This window comes from Furipterus horrens, unplaced genomic scaffold, assembly GCF_987537825.1.
Source record: "Furipterus horrens unplaced genomic scaffold, mFurHor1.1.pri manual_scaffold_5, whole genome shotgun sequence".
Lineage (NCBI taxonomy): Eukaryota > Metazoa > Chordata > Mammalia > Chiroptera > Furipteridae > Furipterus > Furipterus horrens.
In genome coordinates this window covers 200,510,033-200,525,894 of record NW_028327175.1, presented here as the reverse complement: position 1 = coordinate 200,525,894, position 15,862 = coordinate 200,510,033, and the positions used below count along the sequence as shown (strand labels likewise).

At 55.7% G+C, this 15,862-nt stretch overlaps 1 protein-coding gene and 1 long non-coding RNA gene across 3 annotated transcripts; both read right to left on the bottom strand.

Annotated features, from left to right (window-relative positions):
- Positions 1-2,614: 2,614 nt before the first annotated feature.
- Positions 2,615-4,633, bottom strand: LOC150010785 (uncharacterized). 2 transcript variants are annotated; one of them, XR_016511425.1, is made up of 3 exons: positions 3,864-4,633; positions 3,480-3,588; positions 2,615-3,067 (listed from the first exon to the last, which is right to left on the bottom strand). It is a non-coding gene; the product is annotated as an uncharacterized LOC150010785 (long non-coding RNA). The 2 variants fall into 2 exon arrangements; XR_016511424.1 differs by lacking the exon at positions 2,615-3,067 and having other exon boundaries at positions 3,407-3,588.
- A 241-nt stretch (positions 4,634-4,874) lies between these two features.
- LOC150010784 (receptor-type tyrosine-protein phosphatase epsilon-like) lies at positions 4,875-9,837 on the bottom strand. Its single transcript, XM_090279446.1, is given in 7 exon segments — positions 4,875-5,138; positions 7,391-7,572; positions 8,215-8,326; positions 8,328-8,366; positions 8,665-8,808; positions 9,065-9,206; positions 9,746-9,837. Coding segments are annotated over 7 exon segments (852 nt in total). The 3' UTR covers positions 4,875-4,997.
- Between the last annotated feature and the right edge of the window lie 6,025 nt (positions 9,838-15,862).

The window sequence follows — 15,862 nt, the reverse complement described above, 5'->3', positions numbered from 1 at the left end:
GCTGGTCCCTGATTGACTGAGGTCCCTCCTCTGCCCACCACCTCAGGGTGGGTCTTCTGCCTCCACTTTTCCAGCTGGACCGAGCCCACCAAACCTAGAGCAGAGGGGACCACTTACCTAAGGGACAGGCACACAGGCCCATGAGGAAAACCCTGGAACTCAAGGGTCCACAGGAGCAAATGGCATTTCATTGCAGGTGCCCCTTTTTTCGGAGAGCGGAATAAAGATTTTCAAATCATTTTAGCAAACGGAACAAGGCTCATAAAATGTATTAAATAAGTACAGCAAATAACGAAAGCATAAGCTGCAGCCCCGCAGTGGGCCTGGGATATCCGAAAAGAAGCCAGGAGGGAGGGAGGTACAGGTGGACGGGGGGAGCGTGCTGGGGAAGCCAGAGCCATGAGGATGGTGGGGTGTTAGGTTTGGGGAGGAAAAGCAGCGAGCCAGGGCTTCCTGCTTGCACCTGGCTGTGCCCTTGAAGCACACTGTCGCCTTCCTGGCAGATCTGCTCCGAGCTCAGGTCCCTGCCTGAGAGGCGGGTCACAGCTCGGAGCTCCCGCCTGCACACTCGGCCTGAGCCCAGCGGAGCGAGCTAGCGAGCCCTGGGCACCGTGCCCACCCACGCAGGGGCTGTTCCTGCGCCTGCTCAGAGAGGACCTGTAGGAGCCTGAAATTCATTGTCTATGTAAATCAACGTTTGTCTCCCAGGGAACGGCTTGTCTGAAAGGACGTAAGGCCCAGGGGGGAAATGAAGAGATTTCCTCAATAAAGAGACATGGGCTGGGAGTGGAAGTAAGTTTTATCTTCGCACCCAAGCGGTTTAGACCCTGCCATTGGCACATACAAAGATTTCAACGACATTCACTGGTGTTATAACCAGAGCAAAATCGGATTACAAATGTACTAAAAGAAAGCATGATAGTTGAAACTGAGTACATACATATAAAATTGCACGTAAATTAAACACGACTTAGTTAAACAAAAGTATCAGTAATCAGACATTTAAAAAAAAATAACGTGGGCCTGTCTCCAGGTGCAGAAACGGATGTCAGGCTCATTTTTAAAACTTTTTAAAAACACATAAAAATACCTCTTAAAACACTGGTATGCATTCTACATATTAGCACGTGGAGAGAGTGAAGGGAGTCACACAGTGACCAGGAAAGCACACGGATCAGAACGGGAGTCTTCCGATCGCAGTTTGGCATTTGAACTCAACGGGACGCAACGTGGGGAAACACGAAGTGGGCCCGGCGCTGTCTTATGTACAGTGGGCTCTGACTGAAAGGGAAGAAGAGCTCAGAGTCCGGGCTGCACAGACCGGCAGCATATCCTGCATGGGCACCAAGGCCGCCGGTGAGCCTTGGCAGGGACCACAGGGCAGCAGTTACGGGGCTTCCCGACAAGCAAGTGCTGCCCCCGTCCAGGGATGGAGTGGCCTCTGCTTTAATTCTGGAGCTGGAAGAGCCAGACAGGGCGCCAGGACTTTGCAGTGGACACCAGGGACGGCCCAAGGGGCCCAGGGAACGCCCCGATGGGGCACCTTCCCTAGGGCGCCCTGAGACGGTCTTCCACTCCCCCCAGGAGAGGCCAGGGAGGCCATTCCAGGGCATGCAGAATTCTGGTGATGGCTCCTAAATTTGGACCCAAATCCATACCCTTCGACTTTGACCTTGACCCCTCAAATAAATGACCAGGTGCCTTCATCACAGCCAGCCAGCTCTGTTTCTAGGATCGGTGCTGAACGAAAGCTCCGCTGTCTCTCTTCCCCTTTAGTCAAAGAAAGGCTCAGGGGTTGGAATTTTAACAACGCAAACAAACGGGGTCAATCGGCCTGTCTCGCAAAGCTCCCTGCATTTTCCTCTTGGACCCAAGTGCGGACACGGTGCTCGGAGAGGGAGAAGGGATGGCAGTCTGCCGGGCGTGCCTAGCCTGGGGCTACAGCTGGCCTGCGGGGAAGGCAGCGGGCACCTATTTGTGCTTTAGTCTTCCCAGCTGGGCGCCTGCTCTGGCCCCGGAGCGGAGCTGGGGGAGGGGCAGAGCCAGGTCACTGGGAGCCTGTCCTCAGAATCCAGCCCAGCCCCGGCGCATCTCGCTCACCGGCAGCGAGCACAGGAGAAGCAGTGCAATCAGTTTCCAGTGGAAATGTCAAATAAGGCCTTTGTGTGTCTTTTCAAAAGCAAATAAGAAACGAAAATGCACACGTGAAATGCTTCCAGTGGCTTAGACCAGGTGTCTTCTTTTTGACATTGGGCCCACCTGCTAGGCACTGAACAGCCCTAGAAAGTTCTCTATGACTAAATTAAACTTTTCTACATTCATCCCTCCCCGACCCCCACTTTTTTTTTTTTTTTTACCCACAAGCCAATCCTGTCTGGCAGTCCCATCATTGGTTTCCAGTGTCCAAGGTCTCAGTAGTATTTCCATCCAAAAATAAGTTAGCCTCTGGATTAAGGACTTCTCTTTCTTTTCTTTAATCAAATATAGAGGAGTGGGACTTTTTAAAAACTGTATAAATCCAGATTTTAAGGTTTCTTTCCGTACAAACAGTCTTAGCTTCTACACGAGTCTTTAAAGTACCAAAATACCTGTGCTGCGCTCCCAGGCGTGCGCTCCGTGCTTCTGCGGGCGTCGGACTCGGGCTTTGTCTGAACGTCCGGGACGGGCAGCGGTTTGCCGTCGAGCGCTGGGACCCGGCCGGAGCGGCTGCGCAGCTGCGGCCAATGGCGGCGGCGTGAGAAGCGCAGCTGGTTTGAGTCTCAGCAGGTGTCACCTGCGTCAGACCCGCGGGACAACGGACAGCAGGTGGCGCTGTGGGCGTGCACCCAACGCTGGAGGCGGGCAGGACCTGGCCAGGCGTCTCCTGTCATTTAGCCACGAATGGCATGGGCACAGCCTTGAATAAATGCATCTTTAAGTCTCCCTATATAGTCGCCAAGTACTCTGATGTGTTTTAGACCTGGATTCAGGTTGTAAAGTCTTCTCTGATCTTTAAAACGTAAAGGTAAACCGTGTGGGCTGGGACTGAGGACTTGACGTGCCCTCTTTATCTTCAGGAACTGTTTGCCTTAAAAAAAATCCCGCTGCTCAGGGCTGTAGAAATCCGTGTTAAGAAAGTGAATTTTCAACTGATTTCCGAGTCCCCGACTGTTTCCTCATGAACGTTGTGTTTAGTATTTTGCATAAGCACACTTGGCATATTAAGATCTATAACATTTAGAGGTGCTGAGTGTGAGCAGTTAAATGATATGAATATAATGAGAAATTAAAATATTTACTGATATTGGCAGAAATATATATTTTATGGGATATTATTTGACTTTAATATATTATTTCAGTTTTTGAAAGGGGATATTTAAGATGAAATAACTTTATAGTAGGTGGCCTCAAAGCATAACAAAATATATACAAAGAAATTAGAAAGGATATTAATGTCAACTATGAAATAAATTAACACGATTTTTACAAAATATACTGACCATTAAATTAAAAAATATTTTAAGGCAGGAACTTTCATTTAAAATTGGCATAATCAGAAAATATGTCAATAAAATCTTGTACCACTTTGTAGCAGAATTCATACTGTTCCTGAAAAAGAAAACCAAGGGTACATTAAAATAAAATTTAAAAACTGTCTGAATAATTTAATTAGGAGAAGCATTAGAAAGGAAGACATAAGGCATTTTGAGTGTTTATTACAACCCTGTACACCCTTAGGCATAGCAGCCTCTGTTACATAATTTAGTCTGCAGGCACAAGAGCATTTCCAAACGAATGGATTTTCCCACATAGAAAATGCCCACGGGCAGCTCCCACTCAGCGCGTTTCCCCAGAAACAGCACCGCGTCATTTCAGGTCCCTACCAAGGTTTGCACCATGTGCGGCCTCTGAAGTCGTAAACTCTGCGCAGACCGGAGCACGGCCAGAAGCCCCTCGGCTTTCACTCGCTCCAGGACGTTGCTGAGCGCTATGAATGTACCTGTTCGCCCGGCTCCCGCACTGTGGGGAGAAAGTGCGTGATGCAGGTGACGCATCCCCCGTGGGGGTGACCACGGGACAGCGCCAAGCCCGCACTTGAGCGCGGAGGCTCCTCGGGAAGCGCACGCGAGCGTGGACTTTTAAGGATCGTTTAGTTTATACGCAGCTTAGCTTGTCACCGTCGAACGCCCGCCTCGTCACAGCAGACGGACGTCTCCCGAATGGGATCCCGCCCGGGCACAGTGTGAGCTGCTGTAACCACGCGCCATCTTCCCGGGGAAGGTTGTGTTTCTCAGAGTGGGGTCCCCAGACCGGCACTGCCCGTCCCAGGGGAATTTGTTATAAATGCAAAGCCTCCTGGTTCAGGTCCAAGGAGAGGTCAGGCGGGCAGACTCCAAGGCTCTCGTTCCCCTGCTGGGACCCGTCCCCGCGCCTGCCCTGGGGACCTCTTCGCCTTTGTATCGCGGGTGCCCAGCTCGTTCTAAACTCAGTCTGGGTTTGGGAAGGCAGCACAGGGGACGAAGGAACTCGTTTCTGGTTTATTCTAAGTGACCTCGACAAAGGCACCTGGGACTGAGAACGGAGGCGTCCGCGCCACCTGCTGGCCAGGCCACAAGCGCGCCCAGGCGGGTCTCCGGTGCAGACGACACGGCGCCAGCAGCTTTTCCAGCGCTGGCCCAGCGGAAAGGACGCGCGCGGAGCTGAGCCATCCCTGTGGCTTCATCCGTCCCCTTTATTCCTCGTGCCCCGTCACCATCGTGTCTCTAGAGTGCGGAGCGGGAGGCCTCTTGGAGTCAGCCGCTCTGCATCCCCCCATTCTTGTCCCCCAGCCAAGGAGGCAGGTGACCTTGGAGGTCTGAATTTCATAGGAGATCTGCCCCTCGATAACGCGATAACGCGGCCCCCTCGTCCCACCCTGAGCTCTGAGGCCCACGAGGGGCTCTGGGAAGGGCTGGAGGAGCAGAGCTGAGCAGGACCCGAGGGGAGGCTGCGGTGTGCTCCGGCCACAGTTCCAGGCGCTATGGCAGCAATACCTGGCGGCAGGTGACTAGGAAGTCCCGGATGCCGATGGCTTCCGAGAGGGCATCGCTCTTGATTTCGATCGTGAGGTCTCCGTGAGTCACAGAGCCCTCTGCTGGCCAGTACTGGCAGCACTTGTCCTTGGGGGGTAAAATATAAGTTGAAGTCTCATGATAAATACTTTTCTGCCAACAGGTTTTTTTCGGCCAGCAGTTTTAACGGCATGACATAGAATGGCTCTCAAGCCATTTAACCTATTTTGTCTGACCAATAAAAGGACGTGAATATGAATTTGAATGCCCGTTAAGGCCTGTTGACCGAGGAAACAGCACAGGCGCGTGTGTATTTGGAACTGTGACTCGGGACAGAAGGGGGCTGACAGGCAGGAGGGATCATTCAATACAGGAAGCTTGACAAGCTGGTTCTCCATGAAACTGGACTCCTACAAAGGCTGATGTAAATATCCGGCCCCTCCTGGAGCCTGGCAGCGGCCCACCTGCCCATCCCTATGTGGCCACCATGACCCGTAATAAAAACAAACCTGGACAGGTTAGGACTTAAAGTGAAACACACAACCACGAAAGCCTTAGAAGCAGAAGGTATCTTTTCATTTTAGGGAACAGAAGGATTTAGTAGATAAGACCCCAAAAGAGCAAAGCAATCGTGACACGAAAGACTGCAAGGTCAGAGGACAATAAAACTAACTTCCCTTCCTCAGCCAACATCGGAAGAGCGTGAAGGTCAGGCCGTCAGCTGTGACAGGCATTTGTAATACACAAAACCAGCAAGGGTCAGTGTGAAGAAAAGGGCAGACAGTCGACCAGGAAAATGGGTAAACGGCACGGATGGGCACCTTGTACAGAGGGGAAGTGCTGTCTCTAAACACACAAGATGGTGCTTGGCCTCATAGGAGTCAGAGAGACAAATCAAAGCCATGAAGCAATGACGTTTACGCCGACGTAGTGACCAGGAACGAGGATGCTGGACAGCTTGGCGGATGTGGATGCACAAGGTCTCTCAGAATGGCCAGGGTCCCTTAGAGAAGCGTCGTTTCTGTAGACAGGCACCCCTCTGACAGAAAGGGCTTGAAGCAAAGAACACTTCCATGATGGTGGCTCATCACCACGACAAACAATAACAAGTGTTGGCAGGGAGGGGGAGAATTTGGAGCCTTTGCATGTGGCTACTGGGAATGTAAGGTGAGGCCGCTGCCTTGGAAACCAGCCTGGCACGTCCTCAAAATGGTCACTAATATGAGTGGTGATATAGAGTTAAGATGTGGCCCAGAAATGCCCCCCAGGTACCTACGCAAGAGAAATGAAGACATTTCATTCAGGTGAAAACCTGAACAGGAATGCTCGTAACAGGACCCATAATAGCCCAAGAGGGGAAACAGCTCTGATGGCCATGGACTGAGGAATGGATGAGCCAGACGCGGTCAAGCCCGACGGTGGAGTAGTGCTTGTCAGTAAGAGAGAATGAAGAGCTTCCTCGTGCGCCCGCACGGCCGAAACTTGAAAACGTTACACTAAGGGAGAGAACTCAATTGCGAAAGACATGCCGTGTGACTCCATTTATACGAAATGTCCAGAACAGGCAAATCCATAGTCAGAAAGTAGATTTATGGTGGAAGGGACTACAGAGAGGGAGAAATGGGGAGTGATAGTTCACAGGGTTGGGGTTTCGTTCTAGGGTGATGAAAATGATCTGGCGTTGGAGCGTGGTGATGGACACACAACTCTGTGAATAGATGAAAAACCGCTGGAATGTATCCATTAAAATGATAAATTGACTGGTATGTGAATTATATCTCCGTAAAGCTGTTGTTGAAAAAGGGGAGAAATCAAAACACAGATTTAGGGGAGTGGGTACATCTTGGGGGAGACACCTAGATGGATGGACTTTACTGGCAAAAGTTTCGGTTTTCAGTTGGATGGTGGTTCACAAGCACTTACTATGTACTAAATAAATACATGACACAGGAAGGCCATGGATGGATCTCCAGGAAAACAAAAACTTCTGACCCCTTCAACTTGACCAGGGTGGTGCCAATTAGACATACCTATCTTTCTGTCTTGAAAAAAGTGAACATGTGTCTTTCTCTCCAACAGGTTGAAACCAAATTTGTACTTGTGGCAAACACAAAATGGTGGGATTTCAAGGCAGGTTAAATAAAATCTAAGAATGAAAGCCTGTGGGTAGTTACAGTTACCAAAGAAGGAAAGAAAGAAATGAGACCTTTTGCAGCTCCACCTCGCTCCGAAGTTAAGGCTGGACCTCACCCTTGACAGCAGAGGGATGTGGGCAATGGGGCGCCGGCCACATGGGGCAGGGGGGCGGGACCTCAGGTGTGCACATGGGCCCTGGAGGCCTGGCCGGGGCAGCCCCTGACCTGCTCTCTCTCCTGGACCTCGGTCAGCATCACGATCGTGTGGCACTTCCACTCCCAGACCATCCTCCAGAAGTCCTCCACCGTGTGCGCCAGGGGCCCCTGGGTGGCGGTGAAAGAGTCCTTCTGCCGGTAGCCCTGCAGATGGGAGCAGAGGTCACAGGCCAAGTGCGGGCTTGCGTGGGCTGGGCCTCACCCCAGCGGGCCCTGCACGCGGGCACCCGCGCATGGAACAGCTCGGGATGCCCACTTCCTCTGAAAACAGATCCCTGACCGTCAGTCAGCAGCACGTTTCCGGGTGTTCCGCCTAAGTTAGCATCACGGTTGTGCCAAGAAGCCTGGGGGTGGAGTTAGAGGAATTGGTTGAAATCCCAGTTCCTCCACTCGCTCCTCTGACCACTGTGGCCCACTCCTTGGCCCACCCTCGCCCAAGGCCCCGGGCCGGCCAGTGTCCCGGCTCTGCCCTTGCCTGCGTCTGGCCCACACCAAGGCCTTTCCCTGGAAGGTCTCAGCTGCGCGGCCGGGACTCCTGCTCTGTGTTAAGGGGGTGCCAACCCTCTGCCCGGGCTTGGGGGAGGATTCAATGACATGCTGAGGCCACTCCCCACCTCCAGGAAGTCCTCCCCCTCCCACCTCTGAACCCAGGTCACAAGCTGCTGCCTGACACACACAGGACTGTGAGGCCCACTGGCTGCTTCCCAGGGGGGCGTTCTCTTCCCACCCACACTGGACTGAGCCCCCAGGGGAACTTAGCCCCGAGGGCGCCCTGGCCTGGGCCCTGGTTAATGGAAGTGGGAGATGGGTGACTCCCCCAGGACCTCAGTGGCGGGAGCCAGCCTGGCCTGCCCTGCCAGGCGCTGAAACCCGAGGCCTGGCCGCCTTACACGGGATGATCTGGATGACTCTGGCCTTCTTCATGTTCGCAGGCAAATTGCCTGTTCCTCCTGTTCTCCTTCATGATCCGGACACTTGTCAATTTCTGCAGTCAGAACAGGACACAGCCATGCGGTCAAAGTGCTGACACTCCTGAGCGCATCCCCCAGCTTCCTAACACCGGGCACCAGTATCTGCCTCTGTCCCCAGACTTCCCCTGGGTGCTGGGAAGTAAAAACTGCATGCGGGATGCTGTCCCCCACCTGGGGGCTGCTGTGATCTCCCTCCCTGGCAAGTCACGGAGGGCTGGCTCCGCCACCTTCTCTGGGGCCCATCAGCAGGGCGGTGTGGAAAGCAGCTTCCTTCGAGTCGGCCCCCCCTTCCTGGGCTGCCAGAACACTCACTCTGAACTCCTCCTCCAGCCCGATCTTGTGGAAGTGGGTGGTGGTGCCCTGCAGCGTCTGCAGGTGCTTCTCCAGGGAGGACGCGTCCAGCTCGGTGTCCCCGTAGAGGCAGTGCTCTAGTAAGGCCTGGTAGATGAACGTGTACTGCATCTGCAGGGACATAGCAGGCGGCCGTGGGGTGCGCCCCGCAGGCCCTGGCCGCTCACGCTGGCAGCTCCAGGGGCAGAGGAGGTTTGGGGCAAAAGCCGGATGGCTGGCCATTTACAGTGACTGTTGATGGCCTGGAGTAAAGGTCACGTGACTGAGGACAGTCTGTTCAGGCACTGCCAGGGGCCACAGGGGCGTCTGGGTGGCTCTGTGACGCTCAGGCCAGGACGAGGGGCTGGGCCAGCGGAGGGGCACTCATGTCCGTCTGCACCATCTGCGGGCACTGGTTGCGGATTCTTGCCACAAACTTGAAGCCGTCCACCTTCTGCTCTGTGCGCATCATGTCCATCATCGCGTCGATGACGATGAAGGTGCCCGTGCGGCCCACGCCTGCACTTCAGGGACAAAGAAAGATGCCACGTGTGAGTCACGTTCCCCCCGAAACAAATGACAGGGCCTCGGATCGTGCCCACAGGTCGGGAAGGAGAGAGAGGCCCACCCGCCTGCCCTGAACTGGGAGGCCGACCCCTGGTCCCAGAACCCAACCTTGTTTGCGTTACTCGGGAGCACGTCTATGGTGGGGCCACGAGAGGGCGCCACAATCTTAGTAAAAATGATCTAGAGACTGTCAGAAGGATCAGACAGAGCTGCCATGGTGAGCCTCGTCCGAGGCTGTGCAGATCATTTTCCTGTACATGTATCACACGTTCTGAGCACAAGTGAAACCGCACCAATACGCCTTGTTCAGCCGGCTGAGCGTGGGTTTCACCTCTCACACCTGCGGCCACCTCCCCCCACCCGTGCCCGAGGCCAGCCAGGTGGAGCGGCTTCCCCCCTGTAAAAGGCTGCCTGCGGAACACCCCCTCCGGCACACGGGCCCCAGCTCTGCCTTCGCCGGGTGGGAGAAAGACCAGGAAAGCGGCTCAGGACACACGAATAGTCAAATATCTTAATAACATTCGTGTCAGTTTTACAGATGGCGAGAGGGAGAATGTGGTGAGCGAGCTCGGGGCCCCCGGGAGGCATTCCGGGTCCAGACGGCACGGGGCGCCGTCCAGGCCCCAAGGCCAAGGTCTGGGTCTCCGCCGGCGTCTGGTCCGCAGCCCAGAGCGTTACCACGGGCTTCTGTTCCGGCGTCACTATTCTGCTCCCGGGCTCTCCGCCCCGGCCTCGGGAGGTCCTTCCCCGCGCAGGCTTAGAGCCAGCCACGGTTTAAACAACGAAAGCTGCTTTGCCAATTTCAGTTACGGGCAGTTCAATCCAAGACGACGGCTCTGTCAGGGGCCTGGGGACAAAGCAGTGACGGCAGGGGCAGCGGCCCGGGTCCCCACGGAGCCAACCGCATGTGCGTGCTGGGAGCACCCCAGGGCAGCGGCGATGGGTGTCACAGGGCTGGCTGGGCGAGGGCCACCGAGGGTCCCAGCCCCGCGTGTGCTCAGGCGGATCAGCGCTCAGGGAGACGGCACCTCTGAGCGATCCGCGTTCTCCGTCCGAGACCGATGGTCCCCTGGTGAGTTCCCACGATCCCGTCTGGGGCTCGCGCCTCCTGGGGCCTCGCTTCTCCAGAAAACCTGCTGCGTGAGACTCAGTGCGCACCTGTCGGCGCTGACGGCCCGCTCACGCCCGCGGCGCACAGGTGCCACTTGCTTCTTCCCAAAGGCCGTGCTGCCAGGTAGGGCTCACTCCGGTTCTGGAAACGAGGTGCCCGTGGCAGACACGGATGCTTCGTCCTCTCGGCCTTCGGGGGGGACCCAGCCAGCGGTGAGGTGTGTGCTTGGCCGACAGCCTCTGGCTCTTCCTCAGGGTCAGCCTCCTCTGGAAGGGTGACCCCGGCTGGTCCCCACCCTGGGTGGTCCAAGGGGCGGCCCTTTCTCCCCACTCTCAGCCTTTGGTGCATCTGAGCCATGATCTGGCGGCTCCCTGCTTAGTCCTGCCCCCCCTTTTCCATCACAGGGGTTGCTCCCCAAGACACCCCGGGGCTCCTGGGCCATCCTGCGCTCTCCTTCACAGACACCCTGACCTGTGGGGAAACTGAGGACCAGGAGCAGCTTCTCTGGCTGCGTCGGTGTTTATTCATGGCTGCCAAGCACCGAGCACAGCCGGATGTGTCTCTGGGCTCCTACAACCTCGCCGGGGTAGAAACACCCCACTCCGGCCTCCCACGGCCGCCCCGTGTTTCCTGCCTTGCTGCCCCCACATAGCCCTGGAGTGGCCGGGCCTCCCCAAGTCATTGCAGGGCTCCGTTGTGGGGTCTGCTGAGGACACGTGGTTGCTCCCCCTCTGGCGCAGTCATATGGGGGCCCCCTGGGGAGCGCGAGGCAGGGCGGGGCCGCTGAGAAGGGGGGCACTGCCTGCAGGGGGACACTCTGACCGTGGGAGCGTTCGCCTCGTAACGGCGCCGCAGAGGGGGTGCCGGTGAAAGGCTGTTCTATGACACCAACCCGAGTGTGTCTGCTCTCCCGGCACCTTGCAAACACCTCGGGTGCCACAGGAGTCACGCGGGGCGCGGCCGGGGCGGCTCACGCCTGTGAATGGGACCTTTCAGCGGCCCCTCCCCCGGAGATGCTCGCAGCCCTTGCCTCGCGCAGGTGCCCGGCCCAGTGTCCCCTCTGACACCTGCGCTCGCCCCGGCTCTGCCGGCTCAGGCCAGCTGCGGGTTTGGTTTTGTTACATTTTTGTCTTTTCCTTTGAAAGCCTGATGAACAAAATGAAAGGAGCTTTAACAAGAATAAGGGGATGAGAATGTTAATGTCCAGCCCCATGATGGTCTGAATTTTGTGATGGAGACATGTACATGCCTCGTCTTACATGGTCTGTGAAGCTCTGGGAGCATCCTTGTCACCTCTGAAAAGCACAGGCCCAGCCAAGGCCTGCACAGGCTCCCACGTACTAGGCCCAGGGGTGGATCAGGATTTGTGGGGCCTGAAGGATACACAGCCTGAGACACGTTTTTAGAGAAAAGGATACAAAATCAGGAATCAAACTAGATATTTATCTGGGATAAGATCAGAGTCATCAACCATCCCTGGAGATGGGGGAGGGTCACTGGGGAAGAGGCATATTTGCAGGGATCAGAGCCACGGGGCTCTGTGGGCAAACTCTGCTGCAGAAACTGGTCATGGAAGGGCCACCCCCAGAGACATGACTGGTCCCCCTCCAGCCAGACACGGAGAGGAGACCCACGCTCCCCCCAACCCTGGGCTCAGTGGTGCCCTTGATGACCACACTCCTGTCTTTGGTTGGTAACCACAGCCAGTGTTCTATCGCCCTGAGGGCAGAATAGTTCTTATGCTTGTAAAGGACTGAATAAAAGTGTTTAAAGTAGAACAATATGTGACAGAGACCATTTTTATTAGTCCTGACAGATAAGTTTGCTCGTCTGTGTCTGCAGTTCAAGACCTTGTGACCTGTCACCTAAACGACAGTCTCCTGAACATGCTCAAGACCTTTTCATTAAAGGCAGAGCTGGCCTGTCTCCTGAGCGCAGACGTCTTCGGTGGCTCCCCAGGGCCGACCCTGACCCTGGCCCCGGTCTCCAGCACACTGCCCCAATCGGACCTTTCCAGACTTCCACCTTTGCCCAGTCCCGTCCCTCATCCCTACTTGGCGTGCCCATTTCTGATGCTGGTGAGCTACCTGGCAGCCCCAGGGCCTTCCTCAGCTGCCCCCCAGTGAGCGTGCGAGAGCCCCGGGGGCCAGGCTGCCGGTCCCCCCCCCAGGGCCCACGAACACCTGGCTGTGGCTCGCTGACGCTCAGACGCAGTGCGCCCAGCCTTCCCGAGCTCCCCCAGCGCACCTGGCCGCACCTGGCCGTCGCCCTTCTTGGGTCCCTGGCTCTCTCCAGCGCCGGACTCACGGGGGTGCGCGTCTGTGAGCCCTTGAGGTGAGTACTGCCCTCATTTCCTCTGAACGCCTCATGGTCGGCCGACCTCCGGGGACACTGGATTCAATGTGACTCAGTGCCTGGGTTGTCACGGCGTCTGAGGATCGCCAGGGCAGGGGTGCTGACTGGCTGTGCCCTGCTGCACAGACGGGCAAAGGGAAGCCCGGAGAACTCAGCGGCCTGGGCCGTCCGGGCACCGGCCGAGCATCCCGGCTGCCGGCCCCGGGCCTCGGCTCCAGCCCTGCCTCGGCCTCGCACTGCCCCCAGCTTTCCCGGAGGTTTCTCCCCTTCCTGCCCAGGCAGGCCTTCCCCAGAGCTCACGGCATCATCTGCAACCAACCTCGAGAAGAAACGCATATTTTCAAACCCTAGAAGCTAACGGTTCCCCAAGAGCATTTGGCACTTAAATAAATGCAAGTTCAAGGACATCCGCAGCCCAAAGGAAAGTAAACAACGGCCGTGTGCGAGTCACGAACACGCTCGCCGCGCAGTCTGCAAAGCGTGTAAACAAAGCGCGCGCCCGAAGCCAGAGCCGGAACCCGGGAGCCAGATCCTGATCCTGATTCTCCAGTTCCCAGCTCCACGACACGTGAAGAGCCTTATGTCCTGGTTAACAAAACCAGCATGGGAAACTCGTTCACTAAATTCTCCATTCTCTAGGGTTCAGTAAGACTGGAATAAAAAGCTGTCTCCCAAGAACAGAGCACCCATTCTCCTGGTGGTGTTTTGTTTTGTTTTTTTAAAGAAATCACGTCACCACCCATGTCAATAAGAAGCTTAACATCCTGACATTCAAGGGAAAGACAAAACGTCTGAACTTGTAAACTTAGGAGTTGATCACAGCCAGCCAGTTATGAACCAGTGGTCCCTCTCTCAGGGGCCCAACACTTTCTTGTAGCAGAGTTTTGGTAAAGACTCGATCTCATCTCCTGACCAGCTGCTCCCGAAAGGCAGAATTTCTGCCTCCCTCTTCCATGCCCTGCAGCCCTGTGTCTAGTACTTGGCCTGGGATGTAGCAGGTGCTCATTAAATATCTGTTCCGTGAGTCAGTGAGCACCTTTGCCAAAAGACCTCCTTTCACCCCAGCCGTATGCTTCCGTGGGGCCCTGTCCAGACAAGGGATGGACAGAAAAGGGAGCTGGGGTCAGGGGGAGAGAGTAGGTTTGGTTCCGGCCTCAGAGTCCACCTCTCACCAGCCTCTGCTTGTGTGAGTCATGTCACTGGTTTTGGTCTCTAAAATGGGAGAAATAGTTGTCCATGTGAGGTGACGCCCCCCACACACATGTCTACTGCAACAGAGAGGGAGCAATGGTGCAGCCCACGGGGAGGACACAGCACAACGTACTCTTAGAAAGCCAGGAAGGTCAGTAGAGTGGATTTGGAGGTCTAATTAATGGCTGCAGAGTCGCAGAGGAAGATGTCACCCAGGCCATGCTCTCTGTACACGGGAACAGGAGGTCAGGGTATACACTACAGAGCTGACAGTTAACATAAATATGTGAGTGCTCTATTATCAGGCAATAGGGGATGTTGAGGCCTGTGGTTAACTGGAGATTACACTCACACTCTGCTCAAGGCATTTGCATTGAAAGATTTAAAACACATGCCCCATCCAGTGCACCTGTGGCTTCACCTGCAGGTGGGGAGTTTGAGAGCCTGCAGACTGTTGTATGAAGCATGACATTTTTTCCATGCTTTGACATCTGGAGGGGGGTGGGGAGCCTTGCTGACACTGGAGGGACTGTGCCTCCCAGGGCCAGACAGTTCTGAGAGACAGCACACAGCTCAAGCACACCTTCCATATGCAAACTAACCTCCAGGGCTCCTACCCCCAGCCGCCTCGTTCATCAGGCCCTCACACTCTAGGCTGCCTGCCCTCGTCGTCACCCAGGGCCTGGTACCAGACAACCAGGGACAGCCCCTGTGCCCCAGAGCCCATGGAATTATTCAAACCAGCCAATCTGAAGCCTGCCCGCCTGCTTGCCTTCCGTGGAAACCACAACAAGGCCTCTTGCCCATATTTTCCCCTCATTCCCTCTGCCTTCTCATCGGCCTGGGGCTTCCCTGTGTGGCCCAGCGTGGCATGGCATGACCCCTCCTCTTAGGAACTGTTACGTTCTCTTTTCAATGGCGGTCACCCCCCAATCTGTTGGCCTCAGCAACCTGAATAACAATAAACTCTATATTTTAAAACACCTGTAGCCCTGGCTGGTGTGACTCAGTGAATTGAGCGCCGGCCTGCAAACCAAAGGGTCACTGGTTCAATTCCCAGTCAGGGCACATGCCTGGGTTGCAGGTCAGGTCCCTGGTTGGGGGCATGTGAGAGGTGACCCCTCTCCTTCTCCCTCCCTTCTCCTCTCTCTAAAAATAAATAAATAAAATCTTAAAAGAAAACACCTGTAAACTCCCCTGGAGCATACAGCTTCAATAGCCGCTTAAACACCACTGGATCTTGGCACCTAACGGAGCTCCTAGCCCCTGGCAGACACAACGTAGATACTAACCAGTAAATGGGTGGAGGGGCAGACAGACATAGGGGTGAAGAAAGTGGGAAGCTGGACAGAGCATCTGTCTGACTACATGGATGCCCTGCCCTTCAGGCTCCCACGCGCGGGAGCCTCAGGAAGCCGGACTGTGCACCTGCCTCAGCTCCGACCGGCGGCCGGGCAGGAGGGAGCCGGGCAGTGGCCGGGCTTACGCTGGTGGGAGGCAGCGGCGGCTCCACGCAGGCGGCGCACCATCCGCCGGCTTTCAGCCTTGCGGGCAGCTCCCAAGTAACAGGCTTTGCTTCTGGCAGCTAATTTTCCGGCTAACTCGCCGTTTCCTTCACTTAAGTGCTGATACAGAGACGGCCACCTCAAAGGGTCTCTCTGAGGTCAAAGGGTGAACGCCAGGCCTCCTGTCGGCACGGGCCCTCCAAAGGCAGCACCAGGGAGGCTGCTCAGCTCCGTGGGCCCCCGAAGGCCGCTATGTCTGCACTGGCCCCGTGGGGTGGTCTGCGTCCCTCCCTGCTCATTCCTGGCTCCGAGCTGGACAACCTTACTCTTTAAAATGCATCCACCTGCTCTGCCTGAAGGACTAAACTTCTCGAGTGACGGGTGTCGTTCTCCACATCGTCCTCTTGTCCCAGGCAGAGGGAAGGCCTACGACATCCTGGGGAGGGAGGAG